Below are 18,496 nucleotides of genomic sequence, written 5' to 3'. Positions count from 1 at the left end.
CTCCAGAGGATGATGACAGCGCACAACTTTAGCAACAAGCCTACGTCCAACTCTTCCCCCACCCAAGTCTAAAACAAAACAATGCTTCTTTAAATTGTTTGTTTCTTGAAAGAAGGTAGCTGTATTTACTATGGAGGTTTACACATTATATTAGAAGACAACACATTATGTGTTTCATGGAAATTTCTCTAAAGTGATATTTGTAAGCAATTTATCATAAACCACAAGTAATCTTAAGGTAAAACTATTCAACCATAATTGGTACTATAGATTTGACACACATATCAAATGTGCACTTAAGTCATTCACCCAGTAAAGATGTCCTTCAAGTAGGCCAACAGTAATGCATACGGGAATTTCAATTTTTAACAGCACAATCTCAATGCACTTAAAAAACCATTTTTTTCCTGTTGTTTTACTTTAGAATGATTTTTTTTCTTTCCTGTACTTTATCATAGGTAATGGGAAAGCTCTACTGCAGAAAAAAAGTTCCTACAAATACACACAAAAATTTGCAAACATGACACTCAGAAAATAAAAGCACTCTTGGATGCACATGAGTACCACATCTTTAAATTTTAAACGTTAGCTTTGAAGAGTATGAAATGTTCACAAAATACAAAGCTAAAAAAGACAAAGATGGTAGGGGGAACATACAGTATGAACATATGTATTGAAATATCATGAATTGCTGTCATGTGCAAAAGTGTCTTCCCATCTTTACTCTTCCTTTGGAACCAAATGGCAAAGCTTCTATGCATCTGTTACTGAAAGTCTGCTGGAGACCCTTTTAGAGTTGGATGGGGAGTTTTTAGTTGTGTCACTGCACAGAGCAGGATACACCATCTAGAACAATGCAATTATGGGAAACATTGTCTTCTCAGACCTAGACTGAAAGAAATAAAACACTTGATAATGACACCCAAGTTATCTCCAGATGTTTCAGCTAGCAGATTTCTTTGACTGCAAATAATCCAAAAGACCCATCCACATATCCATAGCAGACACAAAGAAACACAGAACATGGGGTTGAAATTCACTTGAGGAATTGGACAATCGATTTACTTCTGTCACTGGAGGCCTTAATAAAAGGCCAAATAAACACATCGTAAGTGACAACTTCCCCAAGCATTCTCTATGCTCTGATTTTCTTACAAAGAGAATTTTCTTCTAATGTCTACCTTTCATGTTTCTCCCCACAGTTTAGTTCTACTCTGTTTATCCAACCATTAATATTCTGTGTCCAATTATTCTCCTCCTTTAAAACAACTGTTACACATCTGCTGTCTCTTTCCCTCACTTTTCTCCTTCTTTAAGCTGAAGAATCAATCAATTTAAATAAATCTCACATAAAATAAGCTTTATTAGAGTGAATGACTAAAACCTGCTTTGGTAACTAATATTCTAAACTTTAAAAGGGTAAACTTTGAGAAAGTAAGGAAATAAATTAGTGAAGTAACAGACAGAAGAATTTAAGGGCTCAGATAAAGAAGCCTGCAATCTCACTGGCTCAGATACACTAAATCTATCTCAAAGGAAGGCTAATGAACAGTCAGAAGATAGAACAGAAAAAAAGTAAATCCAAGTCTCACTGAGGACATTAATAAAGTACCTTACAAGGACATAAGAATAACTTAAGATGACAGTATTAGAAACTAAGGAGCATGGTGGTCAAGTGAGAACCCTCACAAGACAACTTGAGTAAGATCTTGGAAAGGACATCAAAATAAGCTACAAAATAATTTTCCAGTTGTAAATGAAAAACCACAGTACGATCAATAATGGATTTTTAGATTTACTTTGCTCAAATTTACTTAAAAAGGCTCTTAATGTAGATTTCTAAGACAATGGATTCAATTATCTACAGTGCCTCTCTCCAGCCTTACAGTCTCAGGTTCCTTTGCAACCCAGGAATAACATAACACACAGTTGTCTATCAACATATAAACACAGAACAGGTACAAAATTGAATGAAGGTGATAATTTCTATGTTGAAGCTGAACTGCTAGGTACAGGATCACATTCAGAATTCCCTTCTCAGACACTGTCACTAGGGAAGGATATACAGAATGAGAACCAGTAGCCAGAGTTCTTTAAGCAATGAAACAGCAAGGCTCTATTTATTGAGCAAAGAACTGTTTCCTGAGATGCCAGGAGGTTGGACTGCATAAGGAGGCATCTTCAAACCTTGTGCTTCAATTTACTTTTTTAATGACTTTAAGGTCTTCTATCTAAATATTAAGTTAACTACAGCTGTCTGATTTTACGAGATCAAATAGGATCAGAGCGCATGACAGAATAGCTATGGGCTAATGGTAACTTTTGTTGTCTTCACTGAAACTCAATCTTAAGTGTGGTATAGGAAAGAAATCACCCGAATCTCCTCTATTGCTAGAGGAAACAAAATACTTAAGATCATATGAAATTTGCTAAGAACAGTAATTGCTATTAGACAGAAAGAATTAAACACACAGCGCAAGGTGTTCTATCAAATGATTACTCAGACATTAACTGTACTCAGACTACTGAGCTTTACTGAGGGTCAGGGAAAATGTGGGTCTATCATGTCCCAGCATTCCTCCAAGTGAACTTTTCCCCTAAGCAATAATCCTCATGTTCTAGTATCACCAACAGAAGTAAAATACTTCTTCTGTTTAGGTCACTGAAATTTCAAGCAGCAAGGGGGTTCATAAAACAATTAATACTGTCCCATTACATACTCATTTCAGTGTCTTCTTCCATGCATGGAAATCCTGAATAGCAAGGAGAGCATGCTGCAGTAATGACCAATACTTAGCAGGATTCACTCACTGTTCTACAGTACTATATGCACACTGATAAGGCTACAAAAACAAGTATGAAATGATGTCCTCTGCCTACACAGGTGATTAAAAGCATGTAACATATTTCTACCGTTCCATTACCTTCTGCTACATATTCCCTTCTTGAGATGAGGCCAGCATCCACAGATACACACAAGCACTGACCCTCCATCTGCCATCAAGAGTAAAAGTGTTTCCCCTTTGCTCTCCCCACTAGGTCATCCACAGCAAAAGTGCTCTAATAGTACTGTCTAGTCTGCACTTAGATTACCATCCATACTCACTCTGTTACCTCTAAAAACACAGGAGTTGCACATGGGAGGGAACTACTGAATCAGATTACACAAGCAATATAATTATGATGAAAAATAAATCTTGTAACAATTTTAAGAACTACTTTGAAATTCAGCCTCAGTATTAAGACACTGAAGAGGCTTGGTTTCAATAAATACTTAGAACACTCTAAAAGTATCCCATTTTAACTCTACAAATTATTCTTAGCTACACAACATATTCTAATTCAATTCCCCTTTGCTATTTCTTAGGGATTGTTCTTCTGATTAAATGCAAGATTTATCCTTATAGGCCTTTCCAGGGAAGCAGAAGGTGACTTGGAAATTATTTTCTTTTGCCTCGGTTCTTGCACTTTTCAACAGTGCAAGCAGTAAATTTTCATATACAAAGTAAGGCTGTTCATACCTTCAGGTGCAAATTCAGTCATACTGGTATAAATCCACAGAAATGCTATTAGCAGAATTACAACAGAGATACATAGTGCGTTAACATGGGATAAATGGTGTTTTCAAGCCATAATTGCTTAAAATCCTTACACAACCCTACTTGCTTAATTTTGCACTTAACAGATTTGATACTTACTAAATTAACACATTTTAATTACAGCCAACCTATAGCTAAAGATGTTAACCCTTTCCACTGTAAAGACATTTTCTTCTGAAGCAGGCTAAGTTCAGTAGCCAAATCTTCACTAAGCTCTTAGACTTAGCTGAAATTCTCAGCTCTCTGATATGCTTCAGGCTGCATTTCCCAGCCCCATTACTATCATGTTTCAGAAAAAATGATTCTGTCATCTCAGAGTAAGCTTAAGAGAAAACCTGGGTTTACCCATACTAAATCCAAGGATTTTTTTTTTTTTTTTTTTTTTTTTTTTTTAAGTTACGTAAACCAACTAACCTATACTTTGGATCCCATAACTTAAAACGGAATGGGAAGGAAGGCAACAATACCTCTCTCTAATGTTAAAACATCTCTAGTCACATCCAAACAAAAGTTCACCCACATTATAAACTTCAAAGAATTCAGGAACTTTGCCAGTCACTTTGAAAACATTAGCCATTCTTTGCACAATTTCTAAGGTTTCTTAGTGTTATAACTGACTAAATGTAGTCAGTATCTACAGTGTATACCATACGTAAAACAAAGATTCTTATTTTAAGTTCAAACATAAAGATTATAACTTTAACAGTGTTTAATTATCCTAACAGAATGTTGGAAGTTTTTCATTTACATTCCTAACCTACAATTAAGGTGTATTTGAAAACAAACAGCCAAAAAATCCCAACCACCATTACTTGCTGCACATCTTTCTGAAATGAAGCCCTCCCCACTTCTTTCTTCTACATCGCAAATAGGCACAAAGTCATGAACCCTTGCAAGCCAGCATACAGGAAAACAGTAATTCTTTGCTTAGTAATATTTATGTTTCTCTTTTGTTCTTATTTGTGTAAGTAACATACGTACATAATCATTAGTATATTTAACATTGCGGGATTATTTTAACGACAGAACATATATTACTGAGAAATGATGTTTCAAGAATGTAGGACAGAAGTCAGCCCTGTAAGGCTAAACCCTCAGTCATATCCAGTCTGGGACATTATGCAGAGCAGAAAGCTGGCAACAAAAATAAATGGACTATGACCTATGTATTTTAGGACAAGTTAGCAATAAACCCTGTAGCACAGCTCCTTACTTCTCCAGGGCACTCTGGTGATGAATTTTTCCACAAATGAGTTTAAGTACATTTTCATTAAACGAGTTGCACATTTAAATATATGTAAAAGTGAGCAGTAACATACATCTAAGATTTTTCCATATCAAATAGCTTATTTTTAAATCACTCCCAAATTTTCAGTGGGCTACGGATTTTGTACTAACTATAGATATAAAATTACATTATAGAATTAGCTGAAAATCAGTGTGAATATCTTACATGAAGGGAGCCACAAACCCCATGATTTTTAACAGGTATGTTAGCTATTCTAATATTCACCTCTTATCTAGATTGTGCTGAAATTCAGGCATAACTCTATTGAATCAATTTATTTATTTATTTTTAAGAAACAAAAGGAAAGATAATTCTCTTCCTACCACATGTGGGCAACAGTACAGGCAATTAGATATTTTGTAAGAGGAACACTTGGACTCTTGATTCCACATACCCATTTCCCACGTCCCCCAGCCTGAAACCTGTCAAGACACCAGATACTGCCACTGAATATTTCTGAACACAGTTAGTTTTTCATTACTAGAGTAAAAATCAACTTAATAGAAAACAGGATGTCTCACATCTCTCTCTCACATCGCAAGGCCTTACCCTACACGCTTGAGAAGATAATAAAAGATATAGATTATAATTTGTTTTTATGCTTGCGTGGATTAGAAATTCTACCCGCACTAAGACTGGATTCTAAGGAATATTCTGCAGCCAAAGACTTGTGACCAAGTGGAGATGTAAAACATATACTGACTCTGCTCACAAAGTTTTGCTGGAGTAATTAAAAAACCAGCTGTTTAAGACTTTCCATTGGCCTAATCTACTTACCTTTGTATTTTTAATACATCCTTCACAACTCTCCCTTATTAATTAGATTTTAGGATCTTACATTATCAGCTCAACTGCTGCATCAATTAGCCTGTTCATACACATTTCTCTGAAATATCCTTGATTTCATTAATGCTGCTCATTTCTATGAAAAACATGTTCTTTTGCATTTTTCCATATGATCTGCTTTACTCACATGGATAGACTAGGGAAGACAAATTATGTGGAATTCTGACATATAAATATAATCAAGATTGACCAGAAAGTATTGTCATCTTTCTTTAACCTTTTGGGCTATTTACTACATCCCATTGATGTTTTCAGATTCAGATCAAGTTCCTTGAAGCAACATACTGACTCATTTTTTCTATAGTACTTTTCACAGAAGTACTCCATCAATCAGTGGGAACTTTTAAACATTATCGTAACAATGATTTTGAAAAATTACCTCTGATAAACACATACTGCATCTTTAAGAGTGAATGGATGGCTTTGGATTCACCTACCTTCATATTTACATCTGCTCCATTACAGACCAAAAGCTCTAAACACAATGCTCCATGTGTTGACGCAGCAGCAAAGTGCAAAGGTGTAAAACCCTTCTCATTCATTTGATTTACATTAGCACCGCAGTCTATGAGTTCATTCACTACAACATCTTGTCCGTTGTAGCAAGCTACATGGAGAGGAGTATTTCCATAGGCATTTGGTTCATTCATCTATCAGAAAAAAAAACCCCCAAGATTAGTTAGTAGGCAAAAACCTGTAATTACTGCAGCATTTAATTATGACAAAGAAAAATCTCATATCATGAAACAACTTCTTCATTATGTTTTGGAAATCTTCAAAACCAGAAATTAAAAGCAAGTTCTGGATGTAGTACTTTGATTGAGAAGTGTGTACTAGGGAAGAGTATGATTGCTTTACAAGTGAGCCAACCTCCTCCAATTGTCTCCACACTAGTTTCCTGTATGCAATATGCAACTTCACAGAACACACACATAGAAAAAAATGCCAAGAATGGCAATTTGCACAGACACTACAGACTAAGCACAGCATGGACCTCTATTGTTTTTCAACAGCATTTGTGGGTTTCCATTAAAAACAAGAGGTCAGAGGGACTTTGGGGGGGGGGATGAGGGGGGCCATATAGAAATAGAATTTGTTGTTGTGCACACATGATACTGAATTCTTATCTACTTCTCAGGATAGAACTTTGGCAGCATTCTCCAGCCTTGTAAGACTGTAATGTGATGCACAACGTAGAATTCTTACACAGTTTCAGTTTGTTGTTAACACACTTTCTACATGCAGGTACTATACAGCCCTTTAATTTATTTTGCATTTCAGTATTAATATGGCCTTCCTTACTGTAGTATTGAAGTTTCTCACAATTTTTAGTATTTCCTAAAACCTGTGGTGTAAGAAAGTCAGTAACATCTATATTTTACAAATAAGCGAAGCAAAAGAGTTTAATTTCCTGCTGTTCAAAAAGGATTGTGTGGCAAAGCTAGGAACGGAATTCCTATTTCCTGAGTTCCAGTTCAATGAACTAAGGGTAAGAAATACCAAACGAAAGAAAAAACTACTAAATACAAATTTATTTCCAAATAATTGTGCAAAATCTGCAAGGCTTTTAAGTTACTTGGGGGAATGAGGTTTTATAACTAAAAAACCATGTGAATGAAGACCTTTGGAAATACTATTTTCACTGTCTCATAACCTGCCCCTAAATAAACAGTGTGCTACAACACTGACAAGAGCATTTCAAATGACAAAAAAAAAAAGGATCACTTTTATTCTTCCTTACATCAACTCCAAGATCCAGAAGATATTTGACTACACTGATCATCCCACTAGATGCTGCAGCATGTAAGGGTGTATATGATTTCTTGTCTTTGCATGTCACTTCAGCTCCGTGGGCCACGAGTAATTTCACAACTTCAATATGACCTAAAAGAATAAAGACAAAAAGAATGAAGCTGCATTTTATATTAACCAGCACAAGTTTCTCCTTACACAGAAGGATTTTTTGGGAAGACTTGAGAACTAGAGAGGTGAAATAACTTTGTAATTATTAAACATCTACTGCAAATTTCTGTTAACAACTTGAGAGAGAATGTGACTGTCAGTCTTCCACCTTCACCTCAACTACAAACATCCATTAAAGTTTTTAAGGCCTTCAGAAGATAATATTCTATTTTTAAATAAAAATATAAACCGCTACCGCCCCCTCCCCCCGCAATCCAACTTCCTTTACTTGCAAAGCCTTTAAAATGTTGACCCAAATCATACAGGATTTAGCAAAGCTCTATTTTCTAAACTGACTCAGGCCTCTGAGGAACCATAGCCTTTTGAAAGCATCAACTATTCTCCTAAGTCACCAGGTGGAGAGTAAGAGTCAAGTGGGATCAAGGGGAAGGGACGACCTGGGGGAAGTTCCAGGTAAGAGGGTGGAAAACGGAAGGGAGGGCAAGGAGCCCACCCTGAAGTAGCAGGCAGTTGCTCTCACTGCCAGCTTTGTGGCTGGGCCAGGGGCCCCAACACCACACTGCTGCTGCAAAGGGCAACCAGCTTTCCCCATCACCATGTCCACGTGCTCCCCCACTAGCTTGCATGCAATTGTGATGCTGCACGCTAAGAAAAATGCTATGAAAATGGGGTAACCAAAAAAAATCTGCCATATTTGCTCAGTTGTTAATTTAACTGCGAAACAAGTCAATCACTGAAAACACATGAATAATCATGACAAAGTCTGCAGAATAAAGGAGCACACTTGAGTTAAACAGACCACGATACATTTAGTGCTTTTCCTTTGTAACTGACCCATACAGACAGATGTGGGATTCTTTGTTTTACCTTTCAAGTGACACCCTTACCTTAGTTAAAAAAGGGGCACACTGAATACTTAAGCTTATCCAGTCAGACATGTAAGTGAATAGTATCAAATCCAGCCTTCAGTTTAAGTGCTTCATAAAAAGTGAAGGTCTTTGTTTTTTTAATGACTAAGAGAACTTGCAAAAGTTTGAATAGGAAGCATCTACCCAAAGGAATACAAAGCAAGCTATTTTGATAAATTTTCAGTCACCATGATACCTATTTTAAGCTGCATGCCCAACAACATACAAAACGGCATTTCACCTAGCCATACCAATCAGAAACACAGAGTTTACCAGTGCAATGTGAAGTGCTGCAACATTTCAATTCTGAATTACTGCAGTATTGTAGGAAAGAAGAGAAAGAGAAATTTAAACATGATACTCATCTTCTGACCCAAATGTAACGGGGACAAGAATGAAAACAAGCCCTGTATAAGAGACAGAACTACAGAAGATACTGAAAGCAGTGAAAGGAAGAGAGATGCTGAGCAGAACAGTGGCAGAAAAACTTTAAAGAGAAGAAAAAAACCAAAAAATCCCTGACCTGCATTGAAAACGCAAGCAGCAATCTGTGGAAGACACTCAAACAGAAGAGCTAGATACTTCAAGTGGGCAGCACTGAGGAGACATCCTGATACACTTATGAGGGCGATGCTAGCACGCAAGAATGAAAGTCCATTTTAGTCACAGCATTGCAGCTAGACAGCAAAGGAGCCGGGTGAAAAGCAGGAAGGAAGGGAAACAATGGATATAACCCTAGAAAGTTATTTATAGTAGACTGACGAAAAGCATAACTTCTTTTTTATTCTATGGTCAGTTTTATATGGTGGAAAAGCTTTAAGGCTTTCTTCAAACAATTGGAGCAGTGTAAAGTGGCTCTACATTGTGAGACAGAATGTCACAGGGTTTTCTTTCCTTGTTTGAAGACTTTCAAAAGCTTTTTCTACTCTGTTGTCTGCAAGAATATTTAGGTTGATTGACATCAGATAAATTACATTTTTCCCATCCAAGAACTGTTCATTAACAATTTCTTGTTAATAGCCTACGAAATAGCACCGACTAAAATTGGAATAAATGTAGCATATCTGAGAAACACAAGATTTTTCTCTCATCTAGGTGAGCACAAGGCAGAAAACCTCTGTCCTCTCACTGATGCTCGTCAGATCTCTGCCATCTCATGCACAAGTTTCATTCAACAAAATTTTGCAAATAATCACCTTGAGTAAGGTGGTTGGACAGCCTATGACAGACATTGCTTTGCATATGTAAGTAGATTACAAAATCCTAATACAAAATATTGCAAAGAACATTGGATCAGTAATGAAGATTGTTCTTTAACTTCTCGGTTTCAAGTACTGGTATCAGTACTTGAAGTGCAATATCATACAGCTTCAAATTGTAAGTTGGAGTATTAATACTGTGATGATCACTTCATAATTCATGGGCACATTCAAGTCTTTTCCTCTGAAGACAGCTCAACAGGGTCCTGTTGTTCTTTTTAGCATTTCACATATGGATTTCACAGCCTTATTTTACATTGCTATCAGATTATTTCAGACCTGTACTGTCAGGGACATAAGACTAATGTGAAATTGGCCTGAAACACAGAGTTGTGCAAAGACAATAGTTAGTAATTCCACTTTTGTGTGAATCCAGGTGTTCACGAGAAGATCACTTTTACAACCGCTAAGATGTTAAACAAGCCCAATTTTGTAAATGTGTGGTTTTGCATTTGTAAAGATCAGAAATCTCAGTCCCTGGACCAAAGCACATTTCATACAACAAACAACTCATTATCGATTGCCAAAACCCTCAGTAAGGCAACTATATTTAAACAGGTACTGTCCCACATGCTATTGCTCTTTTCTTTTGCTCAGTATGTGAGTTTAAAATGTTATTTCCACTTTTAAATTACTGTTTCCATTTGCTCTTTCCTGGCAAGACTAGGAAACATTGCTTGGATAAACGTAACTCCAAAGTAGTTGTGTAAGATACTCAATGCCACAGAATCACAGATGAGAAATATGTTTAATTAGCAACCTTAAGTCTGTTTTGCTGCATACACACTGCACAGCATTATGACTATTTATAATTAATTCTCTCATTCATAATAATGAGCATTAATACCAAACTGTATATGGAGTGGCATTTTGCCTAAGATCAGACCTCCAAGGCAGAGTTATCCTAGACTTAGTGATGTCAGCGTAATAAGTCCATTAATTTCCTAGTTTATGTGTGTTTATTTTTTGGTTTGATATCAGATAAAGTAAAGTTAGTTTGTTTTACTCAGGAAAGGGGCAGTATAGAAATTACTCTCCCTGTACATTAACTTAAATGTTTGTCAAAAATACAAGGTGCTCCTTTATAAACCCCATATATAAATGTTTTCACTGAGACAGTCATTCCAAGTAGTATTTTTCTCTTATAACGGGAACAAAAACATTCACATCTTTAGATCACCTCTGAAAAAAAACCAAAAGCTGCCATAAATAATAGGACCATGTTCTTTTCCTAACTGTTCTTCTCCTTAAGTTTTGTAAGATGGTACCTTAGGCATATAGATATATATTTTCTGAAGAATTTAAAATTTAGGAAAATGAAGATCACCAAAACATAACAGGAACAAAAAACTACATATAATGAAGTCTTATTTTCCCATTACATCTTCGAAGAAATTCCGAGGCATGCACACTTACACAATACTGATGCTACTGCTTTTATTGTTCTTCCTTGGCTGGGTAGAATTATGAAGCAATAAGCTAAAATACTGAGTAACAATCAAGACCATGGAATCATCTCAACTGGCTTCTTCCTGAAATTGATACTAAAACCTAATTCTTCACTGCTCATATATGACACACCTTGCTCGTGTTCAAGGGCATTTTTAGACATTTTCTGAAGTTAAAAGAGGCATTATGTTTTTTGGCTTCTGAACAGGTACAAGATATTCTGCAATGACAAATACAATCTGCAGTTGCAAGTGAATTACTTGGAAACAAAGTGATTAGCCAAAGCTAAGAGACTTTGCCAGTGTCAGCCTAGAACTCTTAATCTGCATTTTCTGTGATTCACCTTCCAATGGTTTACATTGCTCATATTTTAAATGAAGCTTGAGATACAAAGCTCTACTATTTATAATAGCTGTGCTGAAGAAAACAATTCCTACCACTTAATAAAATGAACATCTGATAAAAGGCAATGAAGTACATTACTCTGACAGTACTGCCAGTGCCTTGATCAATATCATGAGAACAATAATTATCCACTCCTGGAGTAAGAATGGCAAGGCAAGAATTTGGGGTTTTAGAGATGAATATTCTTTTAAAATACAATCCCCAAGGTTGGTGCAATGATCATCTGTTTCAGGTGTGCCTTGTATTAACTGCTTACTTTCTATTTAGCATTATTGCCAAAGTTTTCACCTGTGATTAGACTCCTGCTGACTGAGGAACATAGTTCCTTCTTTTTAAAGAACAAAATTACTTACCTTAAGTTTTTGAACAAATTGATTTTTCTCACCACAAACACACGTTTACAAGGCAATGTGAAGTATACTATTAATGGTTTTCTGGCAGACACACAGATAACCTCAATGCTTACAATGTAAGTATTTTTCCTAGAAATATATAAAAAAACTAAACATAAGGCAATTTCTTTTTTTTTTTACTACCACAACAGTAATCAGCTGAAATACATACATACCCATATATGCTGCCCAATGTATAGCTCGTCTGTCTTTCTTGTCAAATGCATTAATATTGGCCCCTCTAGACAACAGTAAGCTGACCATCTGAGATAGAAAGAAAAGAAATCCTCTATTCACAATGGAAAACTCTGCTTAAAGTTAGACAAAAGAAAATCATACAAGAAAACAAAAATATATGCATTTTCAAACGTTTTAAATGTGGTGGGGTTTTTGAATATTCCATAAGCTTGAAAAAACTGGCTGCCCACCTTGGCAGCAATAATGAAGTGACTGTAAGGAACACAAAACTCGATGTCACCAAAAACATCTCCCAGCTAAATATGGCAAAGCTGTGGAATGTTTGAAATCTTCAGGCTATTACTAAGGAATTCACTAAAGGCAATCACTAAAAGCAAGCCTATTGCCAATTTGTCTCCAATTACCTATCCACAATTACAATGGGCATTTCTCAGCGGTTGTTTTTCAGGGCTTGAAAACTAGTGAGTTAGAGCGTATTACATGTATTTCCTCCACATTTCAGTGACAACACATTCCACATGTTCACTATCTACTGAACAGAAAAATATTTTCTTTTTTCCGTTTTAAATTTATCTATTACTAGTTTAACTCCACTTAACTTAGGCAAATTTGCTTCTATCTTAAGAAAGGTGAACGCTGTAATAACCTTCCAACTGAATGATGTAACACGTATTTTCTACAACCATTCTATACACAGATGCATACAAAAGACATTCAAATACAAAATAGGGGTTGGGGTTTTTTGAGGGGATGGGGGAAACATGATTTTAAACTGAGAAACTAAACATCAGAAATGTGAGGTACAGAACAATGAGTGGGAAACAAGCTAAGAAAAATAACTCTTACCTCAACATGTCCACTGAAGGCTGCATGATGCAATGCAGTTCTGCCTGCTCGATCAGACACATTTACATTGCTTAGGAGAGGCACCAAAGCTTCAGCACATTTCACAGCTTTGTTTGCAGCTGCTATATGTAGGGGTGTCTGCCAGTTTTTATCACGAGCATTGACATCCGCTGAATGCTTTAACAACACCTGAACAGCATCCTGAAAGCATTTAAAAAAATCCCAACAAACAAGCAAGCCAATTAGTAAAGATTTGAAACATCAGCCTTAAATCCAAGGTCAGTATAATGGAATAGAACTATTTACAATTTGTTCTTTTCAACTGAATCAACCATTTCCAGGTCTTTTATCCAGTTCCTTAAGCCGGCTAGCAAATTGTTTTGTCATCACAACTAGTTTCCAAAGCTCAATAAACCTCCTTAAGATTTCTTCCATCGCTAAGGATTAGTGAAGTACTATGAACTTAGAATGCATTTTCATCAATTTGCCAAGCAAAATTTTTGAACTGTCACAGTCTAGAAATGGCAAAGAGAAGAACACCTTATTAAATGTACATCTAAAGAACCACAGAGCACGGTCACAAAAAGTTTCAACATATACTGTTGCAAAACTCCTGAAAACCATTTCAAAATGTTGCACTGAATTCCATCTCACAAAAAGATTATTCATTTCCTTTTGTTAAAAGTACAAGCTGTGAAAATTTGACAAATAAGATCATAATTCTTACAGCAAGATAAACAAATCCCATTAAAATATGTGCACAAAATTGGAACGCATAAAAAAAAATATCTGTTGGTGATATCAACATGAAGATGAATACTGCATTTTACATCAACTCTGTGACCTTCCCACAATTCACTAATTGCTTTCAGCGACTTCTTCCAACTCAAATACTGAGCACACAAATAAATGGTTGGCACTTTGAACTTAAAACATGTTACCACAAGTAGTTATTGGAAATTTTTAATTACACTATGGTACAATAGCTAGGTATTATTCTCAGCTACGAGCAGAATGCTAAGTAACACTTGATTCTATTTATTACAATAAATTATATTTAAAATGTTCAAATTTCTTCTATTGTCAAGAAAGAAGAAGCTAGGAACAAACATAAAGGTGAAAATACTGCATCACAGGCTTGTAATTTAATTGAGAAATGGAATGGCTCTTCTATTCTCTAAGAAACTTAAGCAGATTTAGTACTTTAAAAATCTAATCAATATTTTGAACTTTTGTCTTTTTTGAACCAAATATTAAGAAAAACCATAATCAGAACAAGGAAATTTTAGAACCGCTATTACCCCTCTTGTAGAAGGAAGCACCATAGTACTAGTATAAAAAGAATGCATCTTGCATTTTTATGCACATACATATGCATTAATTAATTTCAAGAATTACTGAATCTGCTTAGGGTTTCTCCCCCCCCCAAAGTACACCAGGCACACAAATACAAAGGCCTGGGGTGTGACCGTCTTGACATGAAGTTGCTTGAACTTCTGCAGTTGACAACTAAATCCATAATTCCAGCTATTTTGCATGTTTCAATGTCCTTGTTTAATTACAGCTGTCCTTGCTTCAAGAGTAAGTACAGACGTTTTACTGAAATCAGTATCAAGAGTTTTTTCATTACAGCTTTTTTTCATCTAGTGCACAAAACCCATGTATGTCTGTCAGCTGGAAAACAGTGCCTACACGTACCAACCATGTATGTGGGCTCCTGTAACTTACTGTATTTATAAACAGAAAATTCCGACGAGAGCCTATCATTACCTTTTGAGTAAATAGTCTGATTGGTTTACATGTGCTGTTCACCCTTGGTTAGTATTTTGTTTAAAATATTCCACATTAAAAAAAATATGAGTATGGTTGTATTTCTTGAAGTTATCATTTAGGTCCAGTCTGTCTGCAGCACTCCTGCCTGCAAGCATTACTGATACAAGATGCTTTTGCTATCCCTCAGCTCTGAAGAATGCAGCATTTGGTGCTCTGATCAGCTCCCAAAGAGCAGCCTAAAAATACCTCAAGAAGAACACACAGCATTTGAGAATAAGGCGCCTTCAAAGATTCATTTTCAAACACTGTTTTGAATAACATGATCTCCATGTAACTTAGCTATTAATGCTAGTGACAGAATATTGGAATTTATCCAGGGAATTCAAAAGCAAAAACTGAAACAAGATTTGTTTAGATAGTTCATGGATCAAATACTTGAAGTTCAATGCTTGCCAAAACCAAAATACTCAATTGCATCTTCTCAAACAAAAATTTACACAGAATCTTTAAAAAACCTTTATTTTTTGAGATATAATGAAATGCACAGCGATTTGACTCAGGATCTCAAAGGAGATAGTTTTGCATAAACTCTTCCACAGAACAAGCTCAGCATTTCTCTTTGTTTTGATCTTCTACAGGCATTTAAAATTTTTATTAGGACATCAACAATAGAGGAAGAATAACAAAGTAATTTCTTACATTGCTATATTTTCACAACTGTGTAACTGGTAGACTTCAAAAAACTTTCTACGTATTTCATTTATAACTTTAAAAGTGATTTTCAATACTATCATTACTCATTAATTGCTTTTTAAAAGAAAGATGTTTGCAGGCCTTATAGAACCATTTATTTCTTCAATGCCTGAACAGACAAGCATGTAAAAAAATGAAGAAATGCAAAGATTATGCTGTAAAAGCTGTACTAAATCTTAGTTCATCTCTACTTCCCTCATGCTAAACCATTCTGGTCACCTTAAGAGAAGTAAGCTGGACTTGAGAACACTGCATGCAGAATCCTCTGCTGGGTAAACAGCAGAGAGCAAGGCTGAGAACTGGAAGTTTACAGTTTTCCCCCTTTCTCCCTACTCAGGCATGTGTTATATATATACACATACTCTCAATAGGTTAAACAAACTGTTGCAAAAATGTTCTGCAATTCCAAACTTTTGGAGTAGTTTCACTTTGTAAAAATCAAAGAAAGAACAGAAGGTAATTTGAAATGTCTTATTTTAACACAATGCAGTCAAAAAAATAAAAAGCATACCTCACTACAAGATGCCACAGCTCTGTGTAAAGGAGTCAACCATTTGCTGTCTTTGGCATTAACTCTAGCTCCTGTAACAAAACATAACAGAAATTTATAACATATTTACAGAAAGACTTACATATTTTCAACTACAGAGATAGAACTATTGGAAGATACTTATTCTAGGCTCATTAATACAGCATGATGCCAAAAATGGAAAGGAGTCTTTCCTCCAGCTGAAGTCCACCCTTTGAAGAAAGTCTTTTAACACTGCACCCATAATGGTCTTCCATCAAAGCATACTCATCTTTTTACACTAGGTAATCCTTTATAATCCTCTGCACTTCCAAAGGCACATAAAATACTATTGGGTAAGAAAGACGGACTCCTTGCCTTCATTCAGCAACAAAAATCTCACTTCCCCACTATAGTTGAAATTCTCTATTAAAGTAGAGGAAGAAGCTACATTTATTCCCCATGGCTCCAGTTTCCTTGTGGTTGGTGAGTCTGATGCGTAGGTATATAGAAGATGCTGCTTCTTCTACTGGGATTTTGGGAATGAATCTTCCCTACTCCATCAGGTCACCTAGCCCATTTCAGGACCTCCCTTCATGAGCTAGACTGCAACAACCACACCCCTCTGCTTCTAAAAGCATACCTGAGAAACAGCTGTCCCCACCCCAAGAAAAAAAGATCGCACAAACTTCTATAAGGGACACAAGCCTGGGTTTGGATTTTAATTTTTTTCTTAATAATAAAAGGAAAGAAGGAGTTGGGAATTTTTTTTTTTTCCTGAAGGAAGCAACTGAACTACATTCTAACTTCCAGTAAACTTGAACAAAGAAGAAAATTTAATGATTAAGCTTAATTATTTAATTTCTTACTGATGTATACACACACATATATGTATACATGCATATATGTGTGTATACATATACACACATATATAACCGTATAGGTTTTTTTATACCTTGAGTGGAAATTTAGCCATTTTTATTTGAAAACTGCTAAGATGTTACAGAGGTATGATAGCTTAGACAAATGTTATGTTTTTGAAAAAATAGTTTGGAAATACTGTTGGAAAGTGTTCATAGAGCAATATATGATATCACACAGTAATATTAATGCTACATGGTCAGAGCTTAACTTCTCAGGCTAAAGTAATATTATGTCAGAACCAACTTTAATTTTTTCTATGCAAAGAACAGAAAAGCATGAAAGGCCAGTAAGACACAAAATGTCAAACAGGCTGCTGGTCAGGATACTCAGCTGAGAGACAAGAGTATTTTGATCCAAGTCTCCCAGACCCACACCAGCAAAGAAGTTTCTCCCAGTCCAGCTGAACAACCTGACCAAGAAACTTGGCAGTCTGTACAAAATTGTGGTTGTATATAATAAGCAAACCAAAGATTTATTGTCAATTCTCTGAGTTAATTAGTTTCTAGTCAATCCATCCCTTTCAGGCTTAAGAACACAACATGGAAGCTGATGCTGGATCCAAACTCCCACTTTGACCCTAGGTCTTCCAAGCACCAGACAGAGCCTGACATCTGATTGCTGGCTATAATTTCAGGGATTTCCCTCTTTTCTTATCCAAATTTCAGAAGCTTTGGGTGTCATCCTATTTTCCAAGTTCAAAAGTTTTTGAAAAATAAGTTTGAAGAAATGGGAAGAAAGTTCAAGTCCATTTGAAGAAAGCCCTCACAATCTAACAAAAATTTGAGACTTAATCTTACCATAAATATCTGCTTTTGTCAACCATCGTAAGGACGTAGTATACTGCTGCACCGTATCATGTACCATAACATAATGTACTGTATCAAATTCTGCACAGAACTCAAAAAAAGAATTTGAGGATTCTAAAAGTCACCAGAAATGTCTTAGGATTTTTGGTAATCCTTCCCAAAAGACAATAACCTGAATGATCAGTGAGAATGTCATCAATATATTTCAAATGTATCTGTAATTCTTGACTGTCTTCCAGGTTATTGTTAGCCACACCTTGTTTTTAGCAGATGAGACAAAAGCTTGGTAATCCAAGCTCCACCTGACTTAATGTCTACAGCCAACAAATAAGGAATGAAGATTTTCAAAGTCTAACTGACTTCACTTTCTAATCTTAGGATACAAATGTCTTTGAAGTGGTTTAAAGGAACTAAAGGAGTTACTAGGTCACTAATCACCGTCCTGATTTTCCTCAGGAAAATGCATTTGCAGATTTGAGGTTAGGTCAGATCCACCCAGGTGATGATGCCCAAGACAGGAGAAGCTCCATGCCCAGCCAAAGGGGAGAAATGCATGTTTCCACTCCAAGTAAGTAGCAGTTACCTAAGCTCTAGTGAAAACATGCTTGGAGTCCAAGCC

At 35.9% G+C, this 18,496-nt stretch overlaps 1 protein-coding gene across 8 annotated transcripts in view; it reads right to left on the bottom strand.

The window, feature by feature from the left end:
• ANKRD28 (ankyrin repeat domain 28) overlaps positions 1-18,496 on the bottom strand; it is a 139,039-nt gene that overhangs the window by 31,628 nt on the left and 88,915 nt on the right. For 7 of the 8 annotated variants that reach the window (XR_005932046.1, XR_003922671.2, XM_030008972.2 and 4 more), the window contains 5 exons: positions 16,151-16,221; positions 13,114-13,314; positions 12,246-12,333; positions 7,475-7,617; positions 6,171-6,383 (listed from right to left, as the gene is read on the bottom strand). Coding sequence is in view for 6 of the 8 variants with exons in the window: in XM_030008972.2 (XP_029864832.1) it covers positions 6,171-6,383; positions 7,475-7,617; positions 12,246-12,333; positions 13,114-13,314; positions 16,151-16,221 (716 nt within the window). In the remaining 2 variants the exon portion in view is untranslated. Of the gene's footprint in view, positions 1-6,170; positions 6,384-7,474; positions 7,618-12,245; positions 12,334-13,113; positions 13,315-14,883; positions 15,113-16,150; positions 16,222-18,496 lie in introns of those variants that run through there. The other variant, XM_041122304.1, reaches the window with a different exon arrangement.

Source organism: Aquila chrysaetos, chromosome 3 (assembly GCF_900496995.4).
Source record: "Aquila chrysaetos chrysaetos chromosome 3, bAquChr1.4, whole genome shotgun sequence".
NCBI lineage: Eukaryota > Metazoa > Chordata > Aves > Accipitriformes > Accipitridae > Aquila > Aquila chrysaetos.
Note: the sequence above shows the minus strand (reverse complement) of the source record. Positions and strands in the feature narration are given on the sequence as shown.